Genomic DNA, 26,408 nt, shown 5'->3' with positions numbered 1-26,408 from the left:
CAGACTGTGAACCTTCACATTTAATGACACAAAAGCAACACTATACACATGTGCAGTGCTCGCCAAAGATTCATGTTTTTTTATTCATTTCAACACAGCGTATGCGTGTAGTTGTGACCCACGCGCCAACCTAAGTGTTGTCAGCAGCATGACTCAAGCCATGGTGTTACTATTGTACAAGGGCTAAAACACATCCATTTTTCAACACAAAGGTTAAAACATGTAAACAGGAAGCAAACTCCCTCACGGGACAAAAAAACAAGATAAATTTTAGAAATATCTTAGTACCATTTATATATTTGTAATCTATGTACATGATGCTCATTATAGTCTTAAAAGGTAAACTGATTTATTTTGAAATGGCAACTGAGATATATTAATATCTTTGAGGCATTTTAATTGTCAACCCTTAAAAGACTTACACTTGAATATTATCATAAATCTTTACATTTGATTTATTTGTTTTTCCTTTCAGGGAGGCAGGGTGCTTACATAAAGATAAAACCCAGAAAAACATAGCTCTTTGTAGATTCATGCCTAGTTAGGGTCATGTCCGAGACGGATCAACACAAATTGTAAGCTTTAATGAGTCACGATTTATACGGATTCGTAAATAGTTTCTTCTCGGTTAGAGTGTGTAATGTCAAAGTCATGGTCAAGAAATTAAACACATCACCACATGAGTTTCAGAGAAACTAAAGACCAAAAAATGGCTACAGGAGGAAGATGGTGTTTCAATGTAGTTTTTTTGTTCCTGCAATGGACATGGATTGATAAAGTTTTGCCAATGGGAAAAATAGAAACTAATTTTGTTTTTATTCAACTTAATTTTCTATCTTTTTGAGTCCCTTGGCCAACAATTTGAAATTAGTCCAATTTACTTACATTTCCTTTTACAAAGAACATGATAGTGTTAGCAGTTGTAGTTGTTAAAGACTATTATATCAGCTTTAAAGGTTTTTTGTTTGTTAATAATTTCACAAGCAATTCCTCTCTGCTTTCCGCATTCAAATATACACATTTTTACACGTATTTTAATTCCAGAGCACACGATTGGGGCATTTTTAAGGGTAACAGACTGTAAACTGCAATAGTATTACAGAATAATTTTCACATTTTTATCAAATTATAAACTTTGCCATGGTTAGTAGGCCACGGTTTAAAACCTTCATCCGCCGTGTGGGTAAAAGCATTTATTTGTGTAGGGGTGCTGCACAGCACAAACGCTACACATTCATCTCTTGTTGATAAATTAATCAAACAGCAAAAGACCGTTCAACGAAAAAATAAGAATAAACATTTGGCAATAATTGACGAGAGGCCCAGACCTACCCTCCTTCGCTACCACCGCATTGACGCTAACAGAGCCTTCTTTGCATCAGTAAGACCAAGTGGCCTTCGGGATTGAGGGGTTTGTGCAATCAATACACTTCTCAAACAATAATAATAATAACCACATGTTGCTCCCTGACGTGGGAGACTGAAAAAGGAAGTGTTAGGATACCTGATGTCGTCATACCCTCCCGCTAAAGTGACCAACCTCTGAGCTCACCCACAGAGAACGACCGCAGTGACTGTGCGACGGAGTTTTGACCGTTGGGCAGGGTAAATCTCATGAGTCGAATGGGCATTCCATGGGGTTCTTGCAGCAGAAGTAATGCACCAGCACGCCAGACGGGTACCGGGCAAAAGCACTGAGGTAGCAAAAAAAAAGTAATGCATGGGTTACAAAACATTTATGACATACGTTTGTCTGCAGAAATGCTGAATTATCAGTACACAAGCCACCGGGGGTGAAAAAAATTAACCCGTAAAAACAAAGTTTTTCACTATAAATCCTTTATATGTATATGTGTGACGGCTAGAGTCCTCTGGCTTGAGATGGCTGCCACCTATGGGTCAGATGATTGCCTGCCACCATTAAGCAATTGGTAATTAAATATAATTTATTTTTTCCTAAAAAGTGTAAAATTTAGGGAAATTTTTTCATGAAAATAAAGTGTCACGCACAACGAGTCTGTGTGCAAAATGTCAGCTCGATTGAATCACGGGAAGTGGGTTAAAAAACGACCGAAAGATTTGCACGGTCGTAAGCGCGCAAGCAAGCAAGCGAACTTAATATAAAGGATTAAAAAAAAAACACATTTGCAAATACTGCAGTCATTTATGCTCTGGTTTATGTCTTGGAGTTTTGGCGGATTTTCAATAAAGCACAGTTGGGTTCACAATAGATCATATTTGCGAGACTTATGCCCTCCTCCTACCGATCCCCCATTATGAACGGACAGCGCTAATGCATACATGCTTTTAATCTTCATGGGAGAGCGTTAGAAATTAGCAAAGAATCAGATGTATGAAATCATCAAGTATGTTCAGCTTATAAATAAACACACTGCTGGTTTGTATCGCTGGCATGTTTTACACATTTATTTAATGATTAACTGACAAATGTTTATTACAAAGTTGTGTGTTTTATGTGCAACAGACAAACAACACACACAGCAAACGCACAAATAAACAAAGCAATGGATAATAGCATAAACAGCAGCAATAGGAATTTTACAGTTACCTGCTCCCGATCTTTTTTTTGCAAACGCGGCATAACTTCTCCTCGGTGATGACGCACTTAACGCTCTCGTAAAAGATCCTTTGCTCCTGAACCTGCGCAATCGATGTATGGAAATGGAGAGTTACGTGTCAACAGCGATTCCAACATGGGCCGGCACAATCGGTCAACATCGAACCGAATTCACCATCACCGCATTAGCACTTTGTAGCGCCCCCTCTGTTGAACGCCCTCCTGCCCAACCGTATCCATGACGAGTCGATGTTTTTTTTAAGTTGCGACTGAAAACTCACTTCGACGTCGCTTGTGCAGCACTAGACCAATGACTCTATGCGATCTATTCATCCCAATTGTATTGTCTTGCATAACACTTTTTTTGTTGAAAAGCTAGCACTGGCCGCGCGCCTTTGCACCGGATACATGGCCGGGATGAAGGGTAGGTGTGGGGTGTGACGTCAGCGCGACGCACGAACCTGGCCCGATGTTGTGGGACGTGGGTGATGTCATCATGCAGATGTGCACGGTGATGTCACCACTGTGCACGTGCCGATTCCGGACTGGGCACTAGCCAAACAGCCAGCCAGCCAGCCAGCCAAACTTTTGTTCTAATCTATATTGGTTGCCCTGATATTTTGTATTCAGTGTTGAAATAAACACACGTACAACGCTGTGTGTGATATCTCGATGAAAGACATTGTGTAGAAATATAAACTATTATTTATTATTAGTGCTTGACAATGCAGAAAAAAACATTGCTGTGCTGTACTGTATTATGCTCCGGCAATGCTCTCCGCTTCACCAACCCACACTGGCCAGCGGCGTGAAGTAGGCCAAATAACTCCTCGTATGTATGCATTTTTTATTTCTTCCGCACCGTACGTAGCCAACAGTGCTAAATCGGAGGTGCAAGGGAAGGACAACACTAAACGCGAAAAGCAGTTCTAATGAACGGAGTTTTCAATCTAGATTTTAAAGTGCATAGCTCCAGTGGCTTCCTAATATTGGAAGGAAAAGCGTTCCAGACAGCCGCATCTGATCCGTACGAACAGCGTGGCCAGGCCTTCTTTGAGCAGTTAATTGCTAAAAGGGGTGTATAACACGTACAACCCAATTTGAACCTTGTGTAAACCGTTCTTGCGGCACTGGGTTCGAGTGCAGAACGAATAAATTTGGCCGCCAGGTCTGGGATGTGGCCGGGCAAGCTCACCCGCAGGTGTTCCGACAGCTGGAGGCTCTTGAGGATCTGGTACGAGCGGCGGCTCTCCGCCTTCTCCTCCAGGACCCGCAGCAGGAACTCCTGCACCTGGCAGATCTGCACGTTGGCTGGCAGCAGGTTCAGTGCCTGCGCACGGATTGATGGGAGCAAGAGGCAAGCGCACGTGTACACACACACACACAATAAAAAAAAAATTATGAAAACTCTTCCAAGCGCATGGATTTAATTAGCAGCATGGAAGCCTATGGGTATTTGTCAGGGAGAAATGCAATTATCCCTACCCTTGGCTCAATATGTACTGCATACAGGCGTGTACAACCACGTGTATCATGCGATTTAGCAAATGTGAGCTTTTTTTTTCGAATCAGAAACGGTTTTAATCGCCATGTAAGTTTGCACAAACAAGGAATTCACTATGGCGGGACGGTGCTTACAGCAATGTGATGATAGTCTGCTCATGGGGTGACGGTGCTATCTGTTCCACAATTTTTTTCACTAATAATGTCAGGAATGGTTAACGGAGGTTGTAAAATAATGTATATTACTTTTCTGCGAAAACCTCATTGAGCCTTAAGACTCATTACTAAGACAGTCCTCGACTGGGATTCTGGGTAAATTCACTTAATGCATTACATGGGAGGAAACCCATACATTGAAGGAGACAACTCAAACCTCCACATTTAGAGTCACCCAATTGTTATATTGTCATCTGCTCATTGTGTAGCAAAAGCCTACAACATCTGCTATTCTCGGGCAGTCCACCACCCAAGTGATAATCCATCTCAACTTTGCTTGGTGTCCGAAATCCGATGGGACCGAGAACATTCTGGATAATTTGCCGGCAAGGGGCGCACGGGCAGGCTACGTGCCTGTGTGGTGTCCACGCGGCTGTAGTGCTGCTCTAGGAGAAGCAGGGCAGCTGGCAGATTGGGCTTGGGCTTAGGAAGCCCGAGGGTCAGGGGTCCCAACTCGCGGATGTCCGGCGGAGAAAGGTAAAGGCGTAGCAGCATAAGGTACACCTGGGAGCAAAGCAAATGTTTAACCTTTGTTTAGAACAAGCAGGCAGGTGAATATGGGCGCTTAAGCCGTAAGTACAATTTTTCAGACTTTGTTAAAAGTAAAGGTTTCACTGCATAAATGAGATCTTATTTATCAATGGCTGAGAGCAACTGGTAGAAATTCCACATTCCTTATAGAACACAGGTGGGGAACCGCTTCATAACTGAGGGCCAAATGAAGCTTAAACGTTCGAATACTTCTATTCATAGAGTATACTGACAAACAAGTCTCTTATCTATAAACAGGGGAGAACTCATTGAGACCAAAAGTCTTCTTTTCAAGTCGCATGACCTTGTCACATAGTGGTCCATGCTGGCAAAAAAGTGGGTTTACACTAAAAAAACACCATTTCGAATGTGTTTGCAATTGAGGAAGTGGTACTATTAAGTTCACCGAGTCACACACTTACATCTTTGTTGCCTTCTTTGGTTCGGTCATAGTACTTCCTGCAGTGCCTAGATTTACAAAAAAACAAGGAGTTTACTAAATATTCCAAGAACATTAAATATTAAAGCAAATGCCAAAGCAACATCAGTGTCATGCAGAATATCACATTATACTAAATAAAAGTAAACACTAATTTGTTTTGATTTATATAACCAAATCTCTGATGTTAGAAAATGTATGACATTTTGTTAAATCCAGTTACTTTTGCAGACAAATGTCCTGTCTCTAGTCCTACTTGCGCTTCTTTACCATGTGTCTGCCACATAGTTGAGTTGCCAGTTTGCCACATGAAGTTCACTGTAAAACACTGATTGTGTCAGTGTATGTCGGGAGTGGTGGCACCATGGTTCACGCACCGATTTCTAATCCAGATGACTCCAGGCTTCATAAATGCCAGCCCATGCCAACCTTCATCAATTGCTATCTGAGCCTGACAAGGATATCACTATTACCTGGTAGGTTTTGCTACAATATCAAGGTATTGTTATTCGAGGTGGAACAATTCACCAGCCTGGGATTCGACAAACTGGCGGGGAGTTTGAGGGTTGCAATTTGATTCAATAACTCATCCTTAAATATTTCAGTGAACAGTAGCGCCTCTAGTGGCTGACGGAGGACCACAAATGCATCGCTCACATTCACAATTGGAAAAACACCAATTCCTACAAACATAAATTTGACCTTGAGAACAAACATTAAACTGATGAATCGATGCATCGTTCCACTTCGACTTGTCACCAAATGTCACTAGTGTGACAAGCCATGTCTGAACTGGCCCTGGGCTTCCCCGAGGCCGACTCGGCCTCAGATGAGCAAACAAGTGCCTGGCGCTGCATGTGACGAACTGCACTGTGGATAATAAAATAAAATATTGAAAAATACTTATTTTTTAAAAACACGCTTTAATGAAATGTACCGTACTCGCAATGGCAGAACTCCACGACTCCAGGAAGTGGCCCCGCAGCTTGCCACAGCGTAAGGGGACCGTGGTGATTTACAGGCAACATAAGTTGAGCGTGGACAATTAGACCCGTAAAAAAGATTGTTTAAATATATTATTTTAATTTTTAATGATAGAATATAGTATTGTCATCAGTATCACATACCTATACCAAGTTTGCAGTCGATACGACATTGGGAAGACGATTGAAATTGAGTTACAAGATTTTTTTAAGGATACGACAACAGACGGAGTGAGTTAAATAAACGCGTGTAAATAAAAAAAGAGCCAGGTGTGCATGGCCAGCACCCCATCGTGTAACCTTGTCAAGTACTCACTGACAGGCGTTGCTCTCAGTCTACATGGCTAAGCTGGGGGGGATCACGGTGTTTGTTGAGAGCGTATACGCGTGCGTGACAATGGTGCTCAGGGCACACACGTACTCTTCCGCGGCGGGATAGTTGCGCAGCACGTGCACGTAGATCTGCAGAGCTTGCTCGTGACTGCCCATGCGACCCAGAAGCAGGGCCCTCTCCTCTAAAAGACCTGTTAACGACAGCAACCAGGGTGGGGGGGGGGGTATGGCCACAAGGGAAAATGCAGGGCAGTGGCCACGGGGTTGAAATAGGGACGTGAAGATTGTGCACATTTACTCAGACGAGTGTAGTCAATGCATTGCTGGGTGAAGGCCTCCAAACACTGTGTTGGTTATGAGGGTTGTTTGACAATACTTCACCACACTGGTCCCTGCAGGTTGGTAAAGGGGGTCTACAAACAGATCATGTCATCAAACACGTAAAACAATCTCTCTTGTACAAGGCAGCATTGTCCACAGCCACAGGTAACAAAATAAACACACGTAGCGTGAGCAGGCTGGAGTTCCATGATGCCTCCAGTGGTCTAACGTGATAGGTATTGGCCCTGGTGTAAGCAAGGGCCCTATGTTCAATTTCTCCCATCTCTGCGGTCCAGAGCCTTAGCTCCTCCGGTCCATGGGCTACGGGTACAATTGCACTGCTTGCACGCTTGATAGCTATGCCACTGGATGAACATACCATCAAGGGGGAAGTCGGTGATGAGCTGCCCCGGTTGGTATGAAATCGAGATCTCCAGGAAGCTCAGCAGCTTGTTGCGGTACTCGCCCAGCTTTCCGGGCTCCGAGCCTGGCGCCACTGTCTGGCGCAATCCTGGCACCAAGCACACAGCAGCAGCAGCAACACCGACAGACTCCATCACACAATCACAATTGACAAAACTCATCAACGTATTCAAATCCAGAAAGGAAGCATCTACCTGCTGAAACGAGTGTGGGCAGCGCTCATCTTCCATGGTTGTACTGAACCCCAGTGTAGGAAACTACACATTTTTATGGCAAGGATCGACCTCACAACGGAGATACTCATTGTGGATTTCCCACAAAGTGGTACGAGTTTTATCGAACCTGGCGAAACGTTGGGCAGTCAACCCTCAATCGGGATATGAACTCACAATATTCTTATTATAAGTCAAGCGCTCTAATCACAACACCGTGCCTGGCAATATCTATTTAGTAATGCATCATACTTTTTTGCTTAATGGTGATAGGATTTATTTAATCTAGGGGGTTAATCAGGCTGCTTATAATTCGCCAAATATGATTAGGCATGTTGTGGTAAAGCACGTTAAGCTAAATCCACGCTGTCACGTCAACTGATGCTGCTTGCGCACCTGCTGGCAGGCTCTGCAGGTAATCCTTCATCATCTCCTGGATCTTCTCACGGTACAACTCAATCAAACGATTGTGGAAGAGAGGCCCTTTCTCCATGTAGTCGTAGATAATGTACTCCTGTATGTGTAAACGCAATCATTAGAGAAAGCATGACAAATCCACATACACAGGGCCTAACACTTAAAGCTCGGCTCTCACCCAAGGGTATACAGAACAAAAAAAACACACTAACAAGGGAATATTAAAGGAATTTTACAGTTAATCCTCGATTATCTATGTGCATATCCTAATTGAAGTTTAACAATGCTTGCACAAAACTGAATATAAATAGATGGGAAATTCTCATTCTCTTGTTCCTGTTTAAGCGCAGTCTTTGGTAACCAAGATAAGAAAATATACCTGTCACACTTGACATCTGTTTTACCACGCACGGCTTAAACCTGGATTCAAACCCACTATCTCAGTGATTTGTGCCAAACAAAGTCTGCCACTGTATGTCGATCTCTTTAGCCTGCCTGCTGCCCGTCTGTCATCACTGCATCCACTGTGTTCAAACGTGCCACGCCAGGATGTATCAGCAGAGTTATGGTGGACGACCCTATGACCCGCCAGCCTGGGTTTGATCCTCGGTGCCATAACCGTGTGCCCTGCGCAACAGGTTCTGAACCGGCCGAGGATTCATGCATGAAGCAAGCCTGCACAGGTGTGGGGCTTCATGACAACTCAGAACTGTATCCTGTAGTACAAGACAATGATGCACATCGTTGAAGACGGTGTCCACTAAGCTGAGCGGCGGTCCAAGGACATAGCCTTCTGCAAATGATGAAGCTTCTGCCTGGTTTATCATACAGCACGCGCTAAACAAATAACATAAATCTCAGTGACGTCCAGCCAGTCCTCTGACATGGCATTCAACAACCAGGCCATCTTTATAGTAATATTCACTGGTGTGTGCGTGTGTGTTATATGCACGTGTGCTCACGAGATACGGTATGGCGAGGTCCTTTGAGTTTGACTCCAGAAACTGCAAAACTTCATTTCTTGGTTGCCCTTCAACCTCTGGCAGGTCCTCCGTGAAAATCTTAAGAGAAACCAGAGGTGATGTCACCAGTAGCAATCAATCCATGAAATAACCATGCAGTCTTGGCAGAATTTGGATGATAAAATCATCAAGAAATAAATTAAAAGAGACAAGGGTACGTTCCATCACCAACAATATAAAATACAATTGAGGTTTCACAAGTCATGCCCTGGTGATGTAGTCTCAGAAAGGCAAAATTAGTCCAGTGTTTGCCTACTTTAATGCTGCTCGAAAACACTGCTCCTTTTGGCCGAAAGAGAAAATTTTCAATGGATTCATTATTAATGAAACAAAGCCTTGTCTGATAATTGATAATTGGTTTTTTTACCCTTCTATCTGGCAACAAAACTGACACCTTTCTTTTACAAGGAGTCATGTTTGCATAGACCACAATACCTGCAGCCATAATGCAAACAAAAAACATAACTCTGATAATATGCACTGTCCTTGAAGTTGATTGGTCCACACCCGAGACAGCTTTCCTTCGAGCCTAGTCTCACATGGGTTGGACCAGATGACGCCAAAAGGCGCACAACTCAAAGACAATGCACCATCAGAGTATGAGAGCTCGGAGTAAGCATTTACACCATTGGAACCTCATTTGGCAGTAAAAAATATGATAATTGGTTTTTACCCTTTTATCTGGCAACAAAACTGACACCTTTTTTTACAAGGAGTTTTTTGTTTGCATTATGGCTGCAGGTATTGTGGTCTATGCAAACATGACTCCTTGTAAAAAAAAGGTGTCAGTTTTGTTGCCAGATAGAAGGGTAAAAAACCAATTATCATATTTTTTACTGGCAAATGAGGTTCCAATGGTGTAAAGCCTTGTCTCTTCATTTATTATTTTTTGGTCATCGAGCTAATGTTGGCCTCAGGCCTCTTAGGCAACGGTCTCGTCATTAACACAGCACAATGGAGATGTCCACGTGGTGTGGGCTGAGAGTGTGATCAGCATCCTCAGCGGCTCGTGCTGCATAACTACAATGCTGCCAGCACTTCAGTGCTAAAAATGCAGTTCGATCTTACAGGCAATTCAGTGTTGTTGATAACTATTACGATTCTTTATTTACCAGATAAGACCCACAGAGCTAAAAAGCTCTTTTCAGAAGAGACCTTGCCACCAATGACAACTCAAAGAAGTAGCTTATCATTTGTAAATTTAAAACAGGCAAATACTCTAAAAACATGTTTCTAAATGTAGAGGGAAAAACCTGAAGACCGGGAGAAAAATCCACATGACCATGGGGAGAATGTGCAAACTCCGAATATACAGGCATCAGGGTCAGGATCGAACCCACGACGTCATGTATACAAAGCGAGGTAGTTAAGATTTCGCCACCGTGGCGCCCATAACAAATTGAGATGTCGGATTTTGGTCATTCTAAAAGACGTACACACATTGACACAACAAAAGACAGATTGAAAAGTGAAGGAACAAAAACAAAAGTCGCTGTAATATCAAAATAATATTGTATTCATGTCTCTTTTACCTTTAATCCATCCTCAGGGTTGACTTTCATGACCCAGACCGAGAACTCAAATATAAGCTTCATGTTTTCTTTTCCTAAAGCAAAAAAAAACATATAGAGTAAACTTACATTGCAAATGATCCATACATTTCACAAAGTCAATAGTTTAACGCTGGGTGGCTAGGCGAGGTGATAAAACTGACTGGAAGATTTACAGACCCAATTAGCCACCAATGGTTGCACATGTGAATTGTAAATTGGAAAGAGAATAATGGAAAAGTTTGAGACCGCAAGCAGAGTTTAGAAAAGGCTTTTAATACCATCGACCAAATTCGATCAGATTCTGGAAAGACTAATAAACATCAAATGCCATCGCAAACGATGGAAATTCACTTGAGTCAGTGGAAATTGATGTGGTAATCCAAACTCAAAGCAACCAAATTATGTCTTATGTAGGCTTTGCTTTCCAGATAGTTTGATGTGTGTAGATACGAAATGGATTGATGCATTGCAAGACCGAGAGATGGCAATGGATTAGGGAAGCATCCATCCAGCAGTGGACGATGATGAAGATGAAATAGTCAAAATGTATCCACATATATTCAGGAGATAGGCACGTGAAGAAAAGTTTCTATAACCCAGGAAGTTGTTCAACACAGGTTTACATAGGTACTATTGTGTTATGTCCTTTTGTGTATGAGCATGCAGGTATAAGCGTTGCATTTTCATGCATTACGATTCGATCCCAGTGACGTGTGGTGGCTGGGTCTCTCCCATGCTGGCAACAACCATGAGCGAGTGCCTAGTGCATTGCGTCAAAACATCAGCACTGGGAAGAGAAAAGTGGCTAGGCATGATCCTGGCCGCAGTACTTCCTTGTGTGCAGTGTTCACTTTAGCAGGTGCTCACCAACAGTGCTTACTCCGTATAGAATGAGAATCTTTATTTATACTGGAGGATTCTGATACGCTACAAAGCTCTTTTTCACAGATGTCCAGTAGGCGCGTGTGAAAGTTACAACAAACAAAACCAAAACATGACAGGAGTGCAAAGTAAGAGGAAATGTAAGCGAATCACTAATATATATCTATGTTAATTTTACCAGGTAAAGCCCACTGAACTATTAGCTTCCTTTTCAGAAGTGACCTGATCACAAATGATAGGTCAATGAAGTCTATAGGGCTACAGCAAGAGCTTGTGTAGAAAATTGCAGTGTAATTGGGTTGAATGTTAGTGCTTTCAGTGGGACTTACCTAACCTTTGCAGGTACTGCACTGTGCGTTCATGCCCCTTGAGAGGAGAGTTGGCCTTCTGGGACTGCTGAAGAAGCACATTGAGTGCTGTTACAAAAAAAAAACACATGTTCACATGACAATCAGAAAATTAACATATTACCACTCAATTCCGCTGCATGCTAATTTGTATTACAGCTGTTAACCCTTTATACACTTTGCTATACTGAGAGGTAATGCACATAGGCACATTCCAGTATCGATGCAGTTTTTTCACACAAAGCCATTGGTGAATGTTTAAGTTCTCAGTGCATTACAAGTGGAGGATATTGTTAACATTAGAACAAGTTAAACGTAAACCCAGAGGGGAAATACTACATGTGCTTTTGTCACTTCGAGCCGCCAACATAAATTAACTAGAATAAGACCAAGTCAAAATATAACCCTATGTGTGGGCTTGATTCCCATGGGCAGATACAAATTTGTATAACCAGGTTCACGAAAGCCCATTGAGGCTACAAGTCTCCCAGGTTACAAAGGCAAATACTAAAAACCAGGCACCACAAACCGCACAGTTGCAATACACTCGAATGTCACAATTCAGCCATGTGTGGAAACTATATTAAAAGATCAATAATATAAACACTATAACAACCAATCGAGGTATAAGGCATTATATTCACAGGGACGTCAACATTAGCGACGTTTTCTTGGTTCTTTCGGTAAAGTCACGTAGAAGGGAAATAATAAAATAATAAAAATAAAACATAATAAAATAATTCTCACGACGTTTCGGCCACAACACAAGCAGCCATCCTCAGGTGAAGACCAGGTCTGTCTCCAAGCGTGGTGGTGTTTCATTCAAACGCTGTCTCCCCCACAGACCTGGTCTTCACCTGAGGACGGCTGCTTGCGTTGTGGCCGAAACGTCGTGAGAATTATTTTATTATGTTAAAATTTTATTATTTTATTATTTCCCTTCTACGTGACTTTACCCAAAGAACCAAGAAGATGAATCCCTGCAGTCACGAAAGCTTTAAATCGAAAATTAGCGACGTTGCCCACGGACGACGGAGGCCATCTCGGAGCAGGGCAGCACACGCGGCTACCTTTCTCGTGCATGCCCTTGCGCTCGTATAGGATGATGAGCTCGCTGTACTTCTGCGCCTTCTTCAGCACTCTTTCACTCTCCTCCACGTGGCAGTTATTGTTCTCCAGCCTCAGCAGGGGGGCGACGAGCGCCACGTTGGTCTGGTCGTGGCACGGACACAACGAGGACACGCGCATTCCTTTATTGGTGAACACCCCTGGTCCTCTCAACGCACACGTGTTATTTCTGTTAATGCTTTTCAACAATGGTTGACTACGTTCATGCATTAGCTCTCTCTGTCTGTAATGGGGAGGGGGGCGGACACCTGAGAATTGTGTCGTCATTCCCCTATTGATCAAAAGGTTGCTCAAAACTTGAGACACAAACCAGAGCAAAAAGCAGTATTTACAAATTTGCAAATGCATTTTACCGCGACAGCTACATATCGGCTTGCATGCTGCAAATTAAATACCTCCAAAAACAATGTGATGGAAACACTTCACATAATTCTTCAAAAGCTGCACCTGCAAGTAGCACTTGAGCAGAGTCGTGTCGATGATCTGCAGCAGCTTCTTCCTGGACTTTATAGTCTGGACGCCGTTCATGATGGGGGCAACGACTCCTCCATCTGCATCGTTCAAGTGTTTCACCAGGTGGTTTCGTTTCTGTGCAGCGGGATGGGATTGCAGTGTGAGAAGCAGGCTGCAACGTACGTATTGTACCATATGAATAACCCAACCGGCAATGGATACCCATTGTCATTTATATGTATTCATTAATTCCCCCCCCCCTTCACACAAGAAGGGCTCACAAATCACATCATCACATCTATCTCTCTATTTAAGGAACGAAACAGGAGGATTTCTCCACAAATCTGGCTGTCGCCTGATGAAGCGAGTTGTAATTATTGGCGAAACGTCGTACTTGGATTGTAAATGTTGTGGATTTGCTCTCCAACACACCGGTGTGCTGTACTAGTAACGAATTGGCATGTTCTGTTTACGTGACAAACCTTACTAATTGGCTGTTTTGGGTGTTGGCGGGTTTAACGACAGATTTATATTTATGCGATCTCACCCAAAAAACCTGTATTATGGATACATATAGTAAGTGTCAAATCGGTCAATGAAGACAAGCACTTCAAAGATGTTTATTTGGGTTGGCCGGGTGGCTCAGATGTCAGGGCAATGGAGCTGGCACCCATTGATGTCCTAGGTTTGAATGGAGGCAGCTTCCTGTGGTTAAAGGTGGTTCTCAAGTGTAGTGAGTCGATGGCTTCAAATAGCTGCACAAAAATAAACCCCATCACAATACATTTGATTTTTGCACTTGAGCTGCATTTCATTATCGGCTTGATTGTTATGCGACAAAACACTCTCAAAGCATAGTGTGGAAAAGTGTGCACGCTTACTGGGTGCAAGGTCAAGGATTTTTTACGATAAATCCTGTGAAAAATATCTTCAACTGCACTGCGAAATTTCTGAATGGATTATTTGTTTAGTGGCATGGTGCTGAGAGCAATGTTGGAATACATTTGTGCAGAAAAAGAACCAACATACATTAGTGTGCCACTGAATAAGCATGTGGAAAGGTGACGCTTTAGTTTCCTGGGATTAGCCTCCTATCTATTTGTTACCGGGGTGTACAAGTCCAACAGCTGAGAAAATCTTTAGAATCTGTTCATATTTAAAGGTTGCTCAGAATCCGCTCCTCATGTTCCCTATTTCTCTACCATCTTGATTGCCCTCTCATCTGTAAAGTCAGTCTTGTATGCACCGTGATGTTTTGTACTGCCTGTTTTGCTCATTTTGATCTTCAGGAAAATATTAAAAGTTGCATAGAATTAACAGGAATCAATTTAAATAAAATTATTGTGTTCATGATACGTCCATCACATCTTGCATGAGAATCAATTATTAACATATTATGCAACTTGTATGCTATTACACCTACGATTAGCACGGTTGGCTACGTACGGTGCGAAATAAGTTTAATATACGTAGATACAAACAATCTTGTACAAACATGGAAAAAAAGATTAAAACCGAACCAAAAAAAAAAATCGATTCTCAAATTGCAACGTGACTGAATCACTCCACGCTTCATGCCCACTGTGTGCCCCCCACCTGTGTGAGGTAATCGATGAGAGCCATAACGCCCTTCTCCAGCTCCACCCCTGACAGCTGTGGAGGTTCCGAGGGGTAAAGCAGCTGCTTCTTGTAGTCAGCCGGAAGTAGATCTGGGTACAGCCCGATCACGTGTGAAGGATCTTGGTGGATGGGGGGGGGAAGGGGAGGGGAGAGTGGGGAGGCACAACATGGAGGCATTTTCACCCACCATCATAAATACATGTCACCCTTAATCACTGCAACAAAGTGGAACAACATGAACTCATGTCCACTATGAGCCTCCGAGTCTCTCTGTGTGAATCCATAGGTCTCTGTGTGAACTCGCGTATATCAATATTTGTAATCGCAAGTATGGCTATATTGCCCATGTTCCTACAAAAAAGCCACTTTTTTATCAGAACACACTTCGCAGCAAAATACGCTTGGCTACATCATCGAACATCAATGGTGACATCAGATCGGGATGCCGACAGTGACATTCAGAACAGAGCACACACCTCAGACCATGAACACGTCTCAAGTGAAAAAAAATCATCCTAGTTTCTGGAAACCAAAATTCAAGCCTGTTCTAAATGAAGAGGAAATCTAATAAGAGGACGACCGTCCTCACAGATTAACGCTCACCTGTTCCCAGGGTAGAGAACTTGGCCATGGAGTCGTCAAACTGGTGCTGGCAGAAGAGGTGGAAGGCGTGCAGGTTCTGAATGTGGTGGATTCTTTGCTGCTTCTCTGAGTCAGAGTCATTGGTCATTTGCTGCAAGGTCAGAGGGAGAGAGCTGGGTCAGAGTTTTAAGTGTTTAATTCAGACTAATTTTAGAATACTCAAAATTTAAGTTCAATTGTCTCAATGCTCAAATGAGCATTGATCACCACTGAACTCTGATAATAGCCCTGAGCAAGGAGTGAAAAATCATCTGACATTTCTATGACACGGTAACAATGGTTAACGCTTTTCAAAAAATGTCATAAGAACTTAAGACTTTATCCGTACGCACATAAGCGGTGAGCATTATGATTCTCGTAAACATGATCCAATATGAATTCAACTGCAATGTGAAGTTGTGTTGCTATTAGAGAATCATCCTACTGAATACTGTCCAAATTAATCAAAAAGTCGGCCAAAACTTGGAGAAACAAACCAGATTAAAAATAACTATTTGAAAAAAAAAAAAAACGCAATTTGCGTTCGTAACCTGTGTCCAAGCTTGTATGTGTCCATCAATCGACTGGAAAAAACATTTGTTGTGCAGCTGATTCACTTATGGCATGCAGCCTGTCACCATCGATTAGAAACGTAAAGCTTCATTTTCTGGCGTTTTAATAAACTGTTGCACTTTATGGCTGTGATTTAATCCAAAAACTTATATTTATGTGAACACACTTGTGAATGTAACAGCTATCACAGGAAGCAAAGGTCATGTGAACCCATTGCCATAATATATAAATACTTGGCCCTTTGCTAATCCACTGCTGGATGAAGGCCTCCTCATGCTATGTCAATATTATGGGACTTGTTTGACCATACTTCACAATGCTGGACATGTGCCGATTGGCGACTGGTTAAGATGTCACCACGAATGTTAGTAATGGCCAGAAATCACACACCGGGCTCATTCTGTAGTACACCATCCACCGTGCCACCGTTCTGTCCTTCATTATAATACAACTGCATTATGTTAAATGGTCTCAAGCCAAACCGCCCTGGACAATGGATTTACTGCCAAAGAGGTTGCGTTTTGAAGAGATTTTGGCCAGAGTTGTGCGAACAAATGCGGAGTCACTCCCCACTTAACTTTCCGGAATCAGAAAAACTTTTGATTCTCACACATGCAAATCAATAGTTTAAGAGCTGGCACGTCATCGTAATATCTCTAATGCACATGGTACGAGCGCGCCATCTCACCGCCAACTGCAGCGCCAGGTCAAACTGCTTCTCCTTCAGCAGCTGCTCGATCTGCGTTGCGATGGGCACGGGCGCCAGGCGCCAAACGAAGTGGCTGCTTGCCACGTACACAATGTTGGGCCTGGAATATCCACGCACACATGGAGGAGAGATGACTTGACTGCCATTAATCTGTTTTTCACCAGAACAGAAATTGGTAGGCTCCGAATAAGACTGGGTAGTTCAAGGAGCTTAGAAAAGCTAAGCCAGCACCTCTGAAAATATGGGCACATGTATACATACAAACAACCTAAAGTAAGTACATACGGATGACCTATCCACTGCTAGATGAAGGAATCCCGAAGTTTATGCCATGCCATCTCTCAGCATCTCATGATATAACAATCTATTTTGCGCTTGTACAGGAGCCGATATCATCGCTCTTCATCCTGTGTTGGACTTCCTCTCAGGTGAGCTCCCACCTTTGGCTGCCAAGCAGCCATAAATGTCAACCATCAGCTACCATGCGTTCTTGCAACATGTTCTGCACAAGCCTACTTTCTTGAGCGGTTCTGAATAACAGTATTCGAAACCACTCAAGGTGATGCTCTTGCACTCTTAAGTTCTGTGGTATCAGCATGGACACAAAAAGTTGCCCAAAAGTGCCTTTGCATTTCATATGCTCACAACCATCTATGAAGAAAGGTATATACATAAGGAATAAATATGAAGTAGCAACATATATAATGCAATAGCACTGTCAAGAGGTAGGCACAATGATCCAATTTAGAAGTAAAAAAGTCACTTTAAATGCCTTTTCAATGTTGTCCATAATGTGCATTTTTTTAATCCATAAAAGCCTCCGACTCAAGACTTTTTCACAAGGGTCCACACTGGGATGTTTGACCACTTCCAATACAGTAATGAGCACTTGAATTTTTAGAGAAAACCCGAGAACATAGCCAAAACCAAAGAACAGACAAAACCAGAGAATACAAGACAAAACCAGAGGACACAGACAAAACCCAGCACACATACAACCCCCTATTTCCCATTGGCCCTGTACTTTACCAAGTACCCATTGCTGTTCCGCAATCTACTGGTGACCTTGTTAGCCGTTAACAGGAAGTGGATTTGCTGCCTTACAGTACACAGGGGTTCCAAAGTAAGAGAAAAGAATTTAAACTCAACAGGCGATACAAAAATAAATCCAAGAAAAGTACGAAAATGCCAGAAGATCTACGTGACACAATACATACGCGCACGCAAAACCAAGCGACTGGCCGGCAGAGATTTAAGCACCACACGCACAGGGATATAGGTGGCACATGAGTGTCGATGCAAGTGGTGGGCCTACCCTCCAGCGGCGATGAATCGAGGCTTCTGCAGCTCAATGCTCTGCACGAGCAGCATGGGCTCGAATGTCCGCAACTCCAGGTAGCGCGGCAGCACTGCGATGATGTAGGGCGGCTGGTGCTCTGCCACGGCGCCCAAGTGGACAGCAATCAATATTAGAACTCACGGCTTGTCAATAGATCTTACGTATTATCAGAGCGCTAAGTTGGCAATGCTGAGAACCTGGGTTAGAATTCGGTAAAGATGATGATCAAAGTTATGGTCAAGCACCGTCATTATGGCACTCTACTGAAAATCAGCGGTGTGATCTCACTGCAATGTTTTGTGCTGCAGGACTGACTCCTACCCATGGCGATGGGGACGTCGGTCCAGCGCAGTGCGTGCTTCTGAGTCGTGCCTTCCTCATCGATGAAGATGGTCATGTCGTCGCGCCCCACCGCCAGCTTGCGGTCGGCCAGAGGAACGACCAGTGGCTCCAGCTGTTTCCCCGTTGGGAAGAGCTCCTTGTACGAGCCGCGCCCGTCCACCTGTAACCCGTGCACAGTCAGAGGAACCCCCATTCTGGATGCGTACTAAAGATAATAACATAGCTTTATTTTGAAGGAGAGTGGATGGATGTGAACATTTTTTAAACTGTTAAGTGGCACCGACCGCCTATTATTGTATGTACATTACACGAGGTGCCAAATAAGAGTGAAGTACAGGCGGTCTCCGGTTTACAACGATCCAAATTTAAGACATTGATATAATGCTACCATAGATCGATTTATGACGCAGAAACTTGATTAACGATGCATCGTCCGACATGACTCCAAACATCTGAACAGCCAGTCTGGTTTCCAACGTGACTTGGAGTGAAAGATTTAGTCATTCAAGTGTTTTTGTGGATATTTACCTATTAAACCCCGTTAAATATGGCTGATGAAAGAAAAAAAATACATCGACAAGTGATGTTTCTACTGTTTTTACCGTGTATGGGAATAGGGTCCGATTTACGACGGAGGTTTCCAGGAACACATGTATCGTGAAAGTGGGGACACGCCTGTACTTAAAATTAAACAAGCAGTCCACGTACTTGAATGAAAACTCCAGCTCAAATCTAGTGTTTAAAATAAGTACGTGTAACACAGCACCTCTAAGAACACAAAATACACCCAAACAATTTAATACAGTTTACAAAATGGTACAGCATGGCATGCATTGCACCGTAAGCATAGATATGTACAGAGTAACAAATGAGCAGAACACAACAAGAATATGCCTAAATTTCGATTTAAAGCTTTCGTGACTGCAGGGATTCATCTTCTTGGTTCTTTCGGTAAAGTCACGTAGAAAGGAAATAATAAAAATAAAACATAATAAAATACAATTCTCACGACGTTTCGACCACAACGCAAGCAGCCGTCCTCAGGTGAACAATATGCCTGCGCACACCCAAGCCAGCCACTGCGCACCTCCCCACCACTCTGGAGTCCATTTTTATTTTCCTCGTTTGCGTTGTCTGTCTCGTTTGTTTTGTCTCGTTCATACCATCAGTCTAAAGGTAAGACTTACATGTTAATGTCATATCCAGGCTTTCATGTACAATATGATATGTGTATCATGAGTGTGCATGTCAACCCACCCACTACTCCCTGTGCCGTACGGGTTGTGGCTGTTATACGATCACATTTCAATGTGCTGTTTCATTTTGGGCTGTTGACGACAGGCAGCACAGACATGGAAGCTTAGTAGAGAACAACAATAGATTGTGCTGCAATGCCACGCAGCTCAGCAGCTGCCCATTACAACCTGCTGAGCATGGTGGTCACTCATTCAAGCACAATCCAAGTCTCAACCCTGCATAGCATCCGAGATCGGACGATATCGGTCTCATTCCAAGTGATTGGGTCAAACTCTGTAATGACAGTGAGAATTGTTTTTCATTTTATGGGCCATTTAAATGTCACACAGCGAGGGCAATGCACACCTTGACAATGTAATAGTCCCTCTTGAATCCCACGCAGATGGAGTCCACGCACCAGGCCATGGACTTGGGGAAGTCTGGCAGGCTGAGATCGGGCTGAAAAATGAGATGAAAGAGGAGATTTAAAAAAATAATCCACACGGAAATGTTCATGTGCAATTTCCTAGCTGCAGAACGACTGGGCAGACCGAGCATACTTGCTCCATTAGCAAAATGGAGTGCACACACTCTACAAAAAGTAACTATTACTTTTCATAGGCAAATTGTAATATCTTTGTAACAATAAAAAAAGATTGTTAAATTCATTTGTGGCATAAAATCAAACATATTCAATCCATATGATGGCTACATTTTTAGGAGCGAGTTTAAATGCGCAGTCAGGAGTTGACTCAGCCGATCCTTTCTGTGGTATTGATGACACCATTATCGATTTTTGGTTGTCCCTTACTTCAAATGGCCTGTGCCATGGGAATATGGACTTTCTAACAGTGGTTTGGGCCTGCAACTTAGATGAGCACCACCTCAGTGCTCATTTCATTAGAGACAATTTGACCAACATTTCATATATGTATGTGTATTAATTTTATCTCTCGCTAAGTAGGGTAAGGCCTGTATAGCACTTAAATGAGAGACTGCCACGTAGTACCAGGTGTTGTAGGATTCATGTGTGATAGCCAGAATATGGCAAGAGAGGAATGAATTCAACAATGGAAATGGCTATCCATCACTGTGCAAGATCATCCATAAAAAAGTCTCTTAATATCAGTCTCTTCTGCGGCAAAATCACCTGCAGTTCGATGAAGTCGCGATTTTTCCAAGTGAAAAGTTGAAGCTTTTTACGGACGCCCACACACAGGCGCAGCTCCCTCGTTGGCGACTACAGATACAGAGTGTGGTTGGGTTAAACAACATACATGACAGATTAACCACTGCATGGGGACCTTTTGCTGTCACAATCAGCCAATGTGGGTGTTCCAATTTGCCCTCTCTGGTACTGACAGTTTAAGGTAGATATTTCACTTTTAAAAGGATCAACTGTTAAAAACACATCACCAGATACATTTTGTGAGTGCAACAGAAGCTGGATATAAGAACACATCAACACATTCTTACATTAAAGGCAAAACGTAAAGTTCTAAAACAGGCACCTATGGAAATAAGCCCATCTGGACTTGCTCTATTCAGATAAGCATAGTATAATTCAGCTTAATGGTTACATTGGAAACTAAAAACAATTTGAGAATATATGTACTTCAATGATCAAACACTGATTGTCAAATCTGTAAATTACGATAAAACCCCATCATGACTGCAGCAGGGACACAGTGATAGTTGGTCACCTTTGCTCAAACAAGTGTTGATGGTGAATGAAGTCAAGAGGACCACAATGCATTTCTTCAGGAAACGATAGCCTTTTGGCATTATGCACACTGGATGGGTGATTTTTACACGTGTTTTGTGAAACCATTACCTGAACATCACAGCTGAACAGTGTCGCCCCTTTAGTTTTGTTGACTGTTGTGATGGTTTGAAATGTTGTGAGGTCATGCACGCAAACCACATTATCTGTAAAAAGTGAAATGGACATGTAATTTACTTGATAAATGCTTCAGCAGAAAGATCCAAGCACTGATATTTCAAAATCAAGTCGACAAAGGAATCAGAGCACAGATACATAGAGCATAAACAACTTCAGGAATTTGGTTGACAGAATCGATAGTCTAACATTGTATTGCTGGAGTGTGGGACAGTCCAGGACTCAATACAGAAATTATATTCCGATGTCAACATGGGAATAAGTTGTGATTGCATTCAATTAATTGCGTGGATTTGATGAATAAACATTTACTTGTAAAGTCCAATATAAAAGTCTATAACTATTTCCACTACAACTATTATACATTTCGATTTAAAGCTTTCGTGACTGCAGGGATCCATCTTCTTGGTTCTTTCGGTAAAGTCACGTAGAAGGGAAGTAATAAAATAATAAAAATAAAACATAATAAAACAATTCTCACGACGTTTCGGCCACAACGCAAGCAGCCATCCTCAGGCGAAGAATGAAACACCCCAAGCTTGGAGCGTATATTTAAGCTGGGTTAGAGGGGGGGGAGGTGGGAAGAAGAGCGCCTAAACAAAATAATTTGCATATCAAGAGGAATTCAGCATATGGAAAATGCGTAGGAGGTGGGCGGGGGGGGTTCCAAATCAATACTATGCCCGTGCATTATGCAGGATTAGCAGCATTAGTAACTACAGCTACATACTATTAACATTCCTTTCCTTTGTTAATGCTCCCCCCCTTCCCCCCCCCCCTTTGATGCTGCTAATCCTGCATAATGCACGGGCATAGTATTGATTTGGAACCCCCCCCGCCCACCTCCTACGCATTTTCCATATGCTGAATTCCTCTTGATATGCAAATTATTTTGTTTAGGCGCTCTTCTTCCCACCTCCCCCCCCTCTAACCCAGCTTAAATATACGCTCCAAGCTTGGGGTGTTTCATTCTTCGCCTGATGGCTGCTTGCGTTGTGGCCGAAACGTCGTGAGAATTGTTTTATTATGTTTTATTTTTATTATTTTATTACTTCCCTTCTACGTGACTTTACCGAAAGAACCAAGAAGAACTATTATACAGTATTCCACGTAAAAAAATGCATGGAGTTAAACTAACATTCAATTTATTCACTTCACTAAACATAAATTAGATGTCCTTAATGGAAGTTATTGTAACCAAAAAAGTGTTAAAGTTAATAGTCATAAATCCAGCAGCTCGAATATGTGCTCGCATTCATAATATATACATTAATGCATACATGTGAAAATAAATCATTTTCATGAATGAAAATATACCAAATAGACTGTTGGTCAAAAAAATTAAAAGTAAAGAGGAGAACCAGATGAACAGCAAACAAGACTCGAGATGCGATCGCACAAAGAAGACTAAACATGATCCTGAACTGTGGCAATTCACTAAACTGCAGAGTTGGTGGGAGGGGGTGAATCATTATATGGCCCACATGGTAGTCTTGATAAATAAAATTGAAGTACTCTATAATAAAGATATATATTTTAAATACCACTCTTAACTTGGCACATTGATCGGATTTAAATGGCATTAACTCAAATCCTAGCACTTGTGAAAGTCAACTCACCGGAGAGGCTGATGAGAATTTTCAACTGTGCCACCACCCAGAGCTGAAGAGGAAAAAAAGTGTTATAAAAGTAATAACCGCTAGATTCATTATTAAAAACAGGATTTTCATTAAATGCTTTGCAGCAAAGCTTAATCTGAAAACTCCACATAATACAGAGCCATAATACCTGCTGGATTTTCTTGGCAAAGTTCTTACTCGACTTTTCCAGCGTGACTTCAAATCGGGAACTTCCTATTTCCGTAAAAAACAAAGTGGTTAGAGTTGGAGTTCCTGTAATGCATTTTAATGTCTGGCAGTGAAGATAAAAGAGCCATGACTAGAACACATCTGCTCAGTGTCTTAGCACATCAACCTTCTTACAGGGTAAGTATAAGGGAGCTAAAATTCCAATTGGAGGTGGACGTAAGCGTGTGAGCTGACTGTACAAATAGAACCAGGCTCTTATCTAATCAGTACAATGTTACCTTTCACAGACTAAGACGTTTATGTATGAGGATAAATTTAAATAGACCTCATATTGTGCAGAATATGAGCAGTCCTATTATATACATATAGGTTATAGGCTTTATTGATGTGTTCGCCATTTAGAAGGCACCTTTGGGTGACAAGACAGATTGGAATGTATACCTACTTAAAAGTAAATATAACATGCAGTGTGCTTGAACTGTTTCTTAATTGCCCAATTATTAGCAGCTCTGTCGAGAAGATAAGCGAGTGGGCTTGCTGTGTGATACATACTGTGGCTTGCTGGATAATTTAGGCAATATGAAGCTGTCGCAGGGAGCACTAAAACACATCATGAAGATACCTTGAAAAAGAATGTCAGAAAATGACCTCTATGCGAGATATACTATTATGCCAGCAGGTTTAACAATTCCCAATTTGCTCATGCTAATTCACGGGTGAAATCTTACTTATATACATCTATACTCGATCCCCAAATACATATAGATTTCACAATAAACATTGCATGCATCTAACAAGCGGTACATATGTAACTGTAAATTATGGGAACGTCGAAATTCACTGTCTTTTTGGTGAAATGTTGATTTAAAAGAGATTTACGCAGGATAACGTGCGGATTACTTTAAGATATCACCAATGTGGTGCCTAAAGAACACAAAAATGTGACTTTCGACAACTTTTGAGGAAGTGAAATGTACATACCCGCATCTCCCTTGATCCTGTAGAGAAGCAGATGACCTGGTTTGGTTCCCACTAAAAGCATTTCCTCTAAGGGTAACAACAATTAAAAAGTGGGGAAGAAATGTGACAGTAAATATAAAGCCAAGCGTCAGTGGAACATAACCGAGTTGAGTTGCATCCAATGATTTTTTTCTCCCAGTGTGCATACATGGGTGTGACCAGTGCTATTGGTTCCAGCTCTATTACATTCATACGTTAGTTACCAAATTCGCACAAAACAGATTCTGAGTGAAACATGGGTTTGCTTGTTCGGCTAACCAAAGTTTGTTGCTGAAACTTTCTGACCCTGCCCTATTGGACATCTGTAAAAGCGAGCTTCCTATAGCCCATCGGAATTCTCGATGATAAGTAAAAATTCCGATTCTGATAAAGTCAACGTATCTGTGTATATAATCACTGTCATACAATAAAAAAGGGGGACGCCGCATTCGTGGTCGCAGGCCGTGACAGATTTAAGATAATTGTTCCAGCAACAGGACAGCACTGTATTGTCGCACTATATCTGTAAACGAGCACACGCTTTCTAAGCAGCATGTAGGTCACCATGCATGTCAATGAGTAATACTTTTATTTGTATATATTTTTTAATTAATGCACTGCTTATTTACATACATACTGCACATTAAGTAAAAGTGTATTGATACTCAAACGAGAGGCTGATTAATCTCCATCAGCGGACCGGAGCCAGTGGTGGACATTCCACATTTCTGTGGTGGGAACCAGTATATCCGCAGGATAAACACAGATTATTTCTCACAAGTGCTACTCGTTTTATCGCATGTAAAAGGATCACGCGATTCTTGGTCGCCATTTCCTATGAGTTGATCAACACCCGGCCAAACAACAGAAAGGGTATGAGGTCTAAAAACCGAATTTGACGCCTGGCATGTATCCCAAGCCGGCACCACTCCCCATGGACATGAATAGTACACACATACAGCACAGTAGCACACACAGCACAGTATAGCCACCACAGGCTGTTGGGGGGGGGGGCAGGTGCAGTAAACGAGCACCACGCTCGGCCGCCTTTGTCTTCCCATTACCAATGTTTACACACAATCGTCAAGCCCACACACTGTATTGTAACACGGCCAGCCACACACACACGGATAAAAGTATGTCCAACAGCATACATAATCCCCCAGTATTGCCTACGAAGACTGCTGGGGCAAGTGCTGTTCGCGAGCACCTATGAGATCGGCACGGCGTATCGGCCGTGGTGTGGCCATCACAAACAACCGCCCTTCGCAACTTAAGTGGCGGCGACGTCACCCGGGCAATTGTGCCAGACTAGGTGCACATAGCAACACAGAAAGAGAGTTTTACTATGCTATTGAGCCCGGACGTATATATATACTTTAAATCTTCCTCCGCCACCGCGACCGCACTAGGCCGCAGACGTGGTCCCCTCATCCTAGGCTCTCGCCTAGAATCCCTGCCGGGAAGGTCTCACCCCAGCAGGCGACGCTCTCGATCTGCAGCGGCAGCTTCTCCAGGATGGGCACCGCCTCGTACGCGTCGTGCATTGTCGGCGCTGTTCATCGGGGCCTACCCCCTCACCCGGGCTGCTATCTATCGATGGACTTATTTACAGCGGCCCGACGTTGTTGCGCCGAACCATTCAAGAGAAATAATAAATGAAAGGGATCGATCGCTTCGCCCGTGTTTACGCCTCCATCCGCCTCGAGATCACGAGGGCGCGCGTTGGATTTGGTAGCTCGCTTAAGCGCGTGGCTACCCAGCCACCGCCGCTCATTGGCTAGACCCGCGAGGTGGGGGGGGCACGTTGCTTATCCGCAGTGGGAAATATAATGTCTATGTCAGCTGTGGCTTGTCGAGGCAGATTGGGTCAGGTTTGAATTATAATTTTTTGGGTTCAAAGAGCCCCGAATGTTACAA

At 42.7% G+C, this 26,408-nt stretch overlaps 1 protein-coding gene across 1 annotated transcript; it reads right to left on the bottom strand.

Moving 5' to 3' along the window:
* Window positions 1-53: 53 nt before the first annotated feature.
* On the bottom strand, window positions 54-26,205 carry VPS39 (VPS39 subunit of HOPS complex). The gene is made up of 25 exons (XM_078871960.1): window positions 25,963-26,205; window positions 24,471-24,536; window positions 23,470-23,534; window positions 23,301-23,343; window positions 21,616-21,710; window positions 20,932-21,021; window positions 20,148-20,240; window positions 18,525-18,705; window positions 18,180-18,300; window positions 16,844-16,964; window positions 15,565-15,694; window positions 14,938-15,080; window positions 13,336-13,476; window positions 12,831-12,972; window positions 11,743-11,829; window positions 10,511-10,584; window positions 8,919-9,017; window positions 7,936-8,053; window positions 7,284-7,415; window positions 6,672-6,774; window positions 5,251-5,296; window positions 4,652-4,801; window positions 3,774-3,908; window positions 2,570-2,661; window positions 54-1,694 (listed from the first exon to the last, which is right to left on the bottom strand). Exons 1-25 carry the CDS (start codon window positions 26,033-26,035, stop codon window positions 1,613-1,615), a joined length of 2,622 nt encoding a protein of 873 aa, XP_078728086.1. The 5' UTR covers window positions 26,036-26,205; the 3' UTR covers window positions 54-1,612.
* Window positions 26,206-26,408: the final 203 nt, after the last annotated feature.

This window comes from Lampetra fluviatilis, chromosome 33, assembly GCF_964198595.1.
Source record: "Lampetra fluviatilis chromosome 33, kcLamFluv1.1, whole genome shotgun sequence".
In the NCBI taxonomy this organism is placed as follows: domain Eukaryota; kingdom Metazoa; phylum Chordata; class Hyperoartia; order Petromyzontiformes; family Petromyzontidae; genus Lampetra; species Lampetra fluviatilis.
This window is presented reverse-complemented; position numbering and strand designations above follow the sequence as displayed.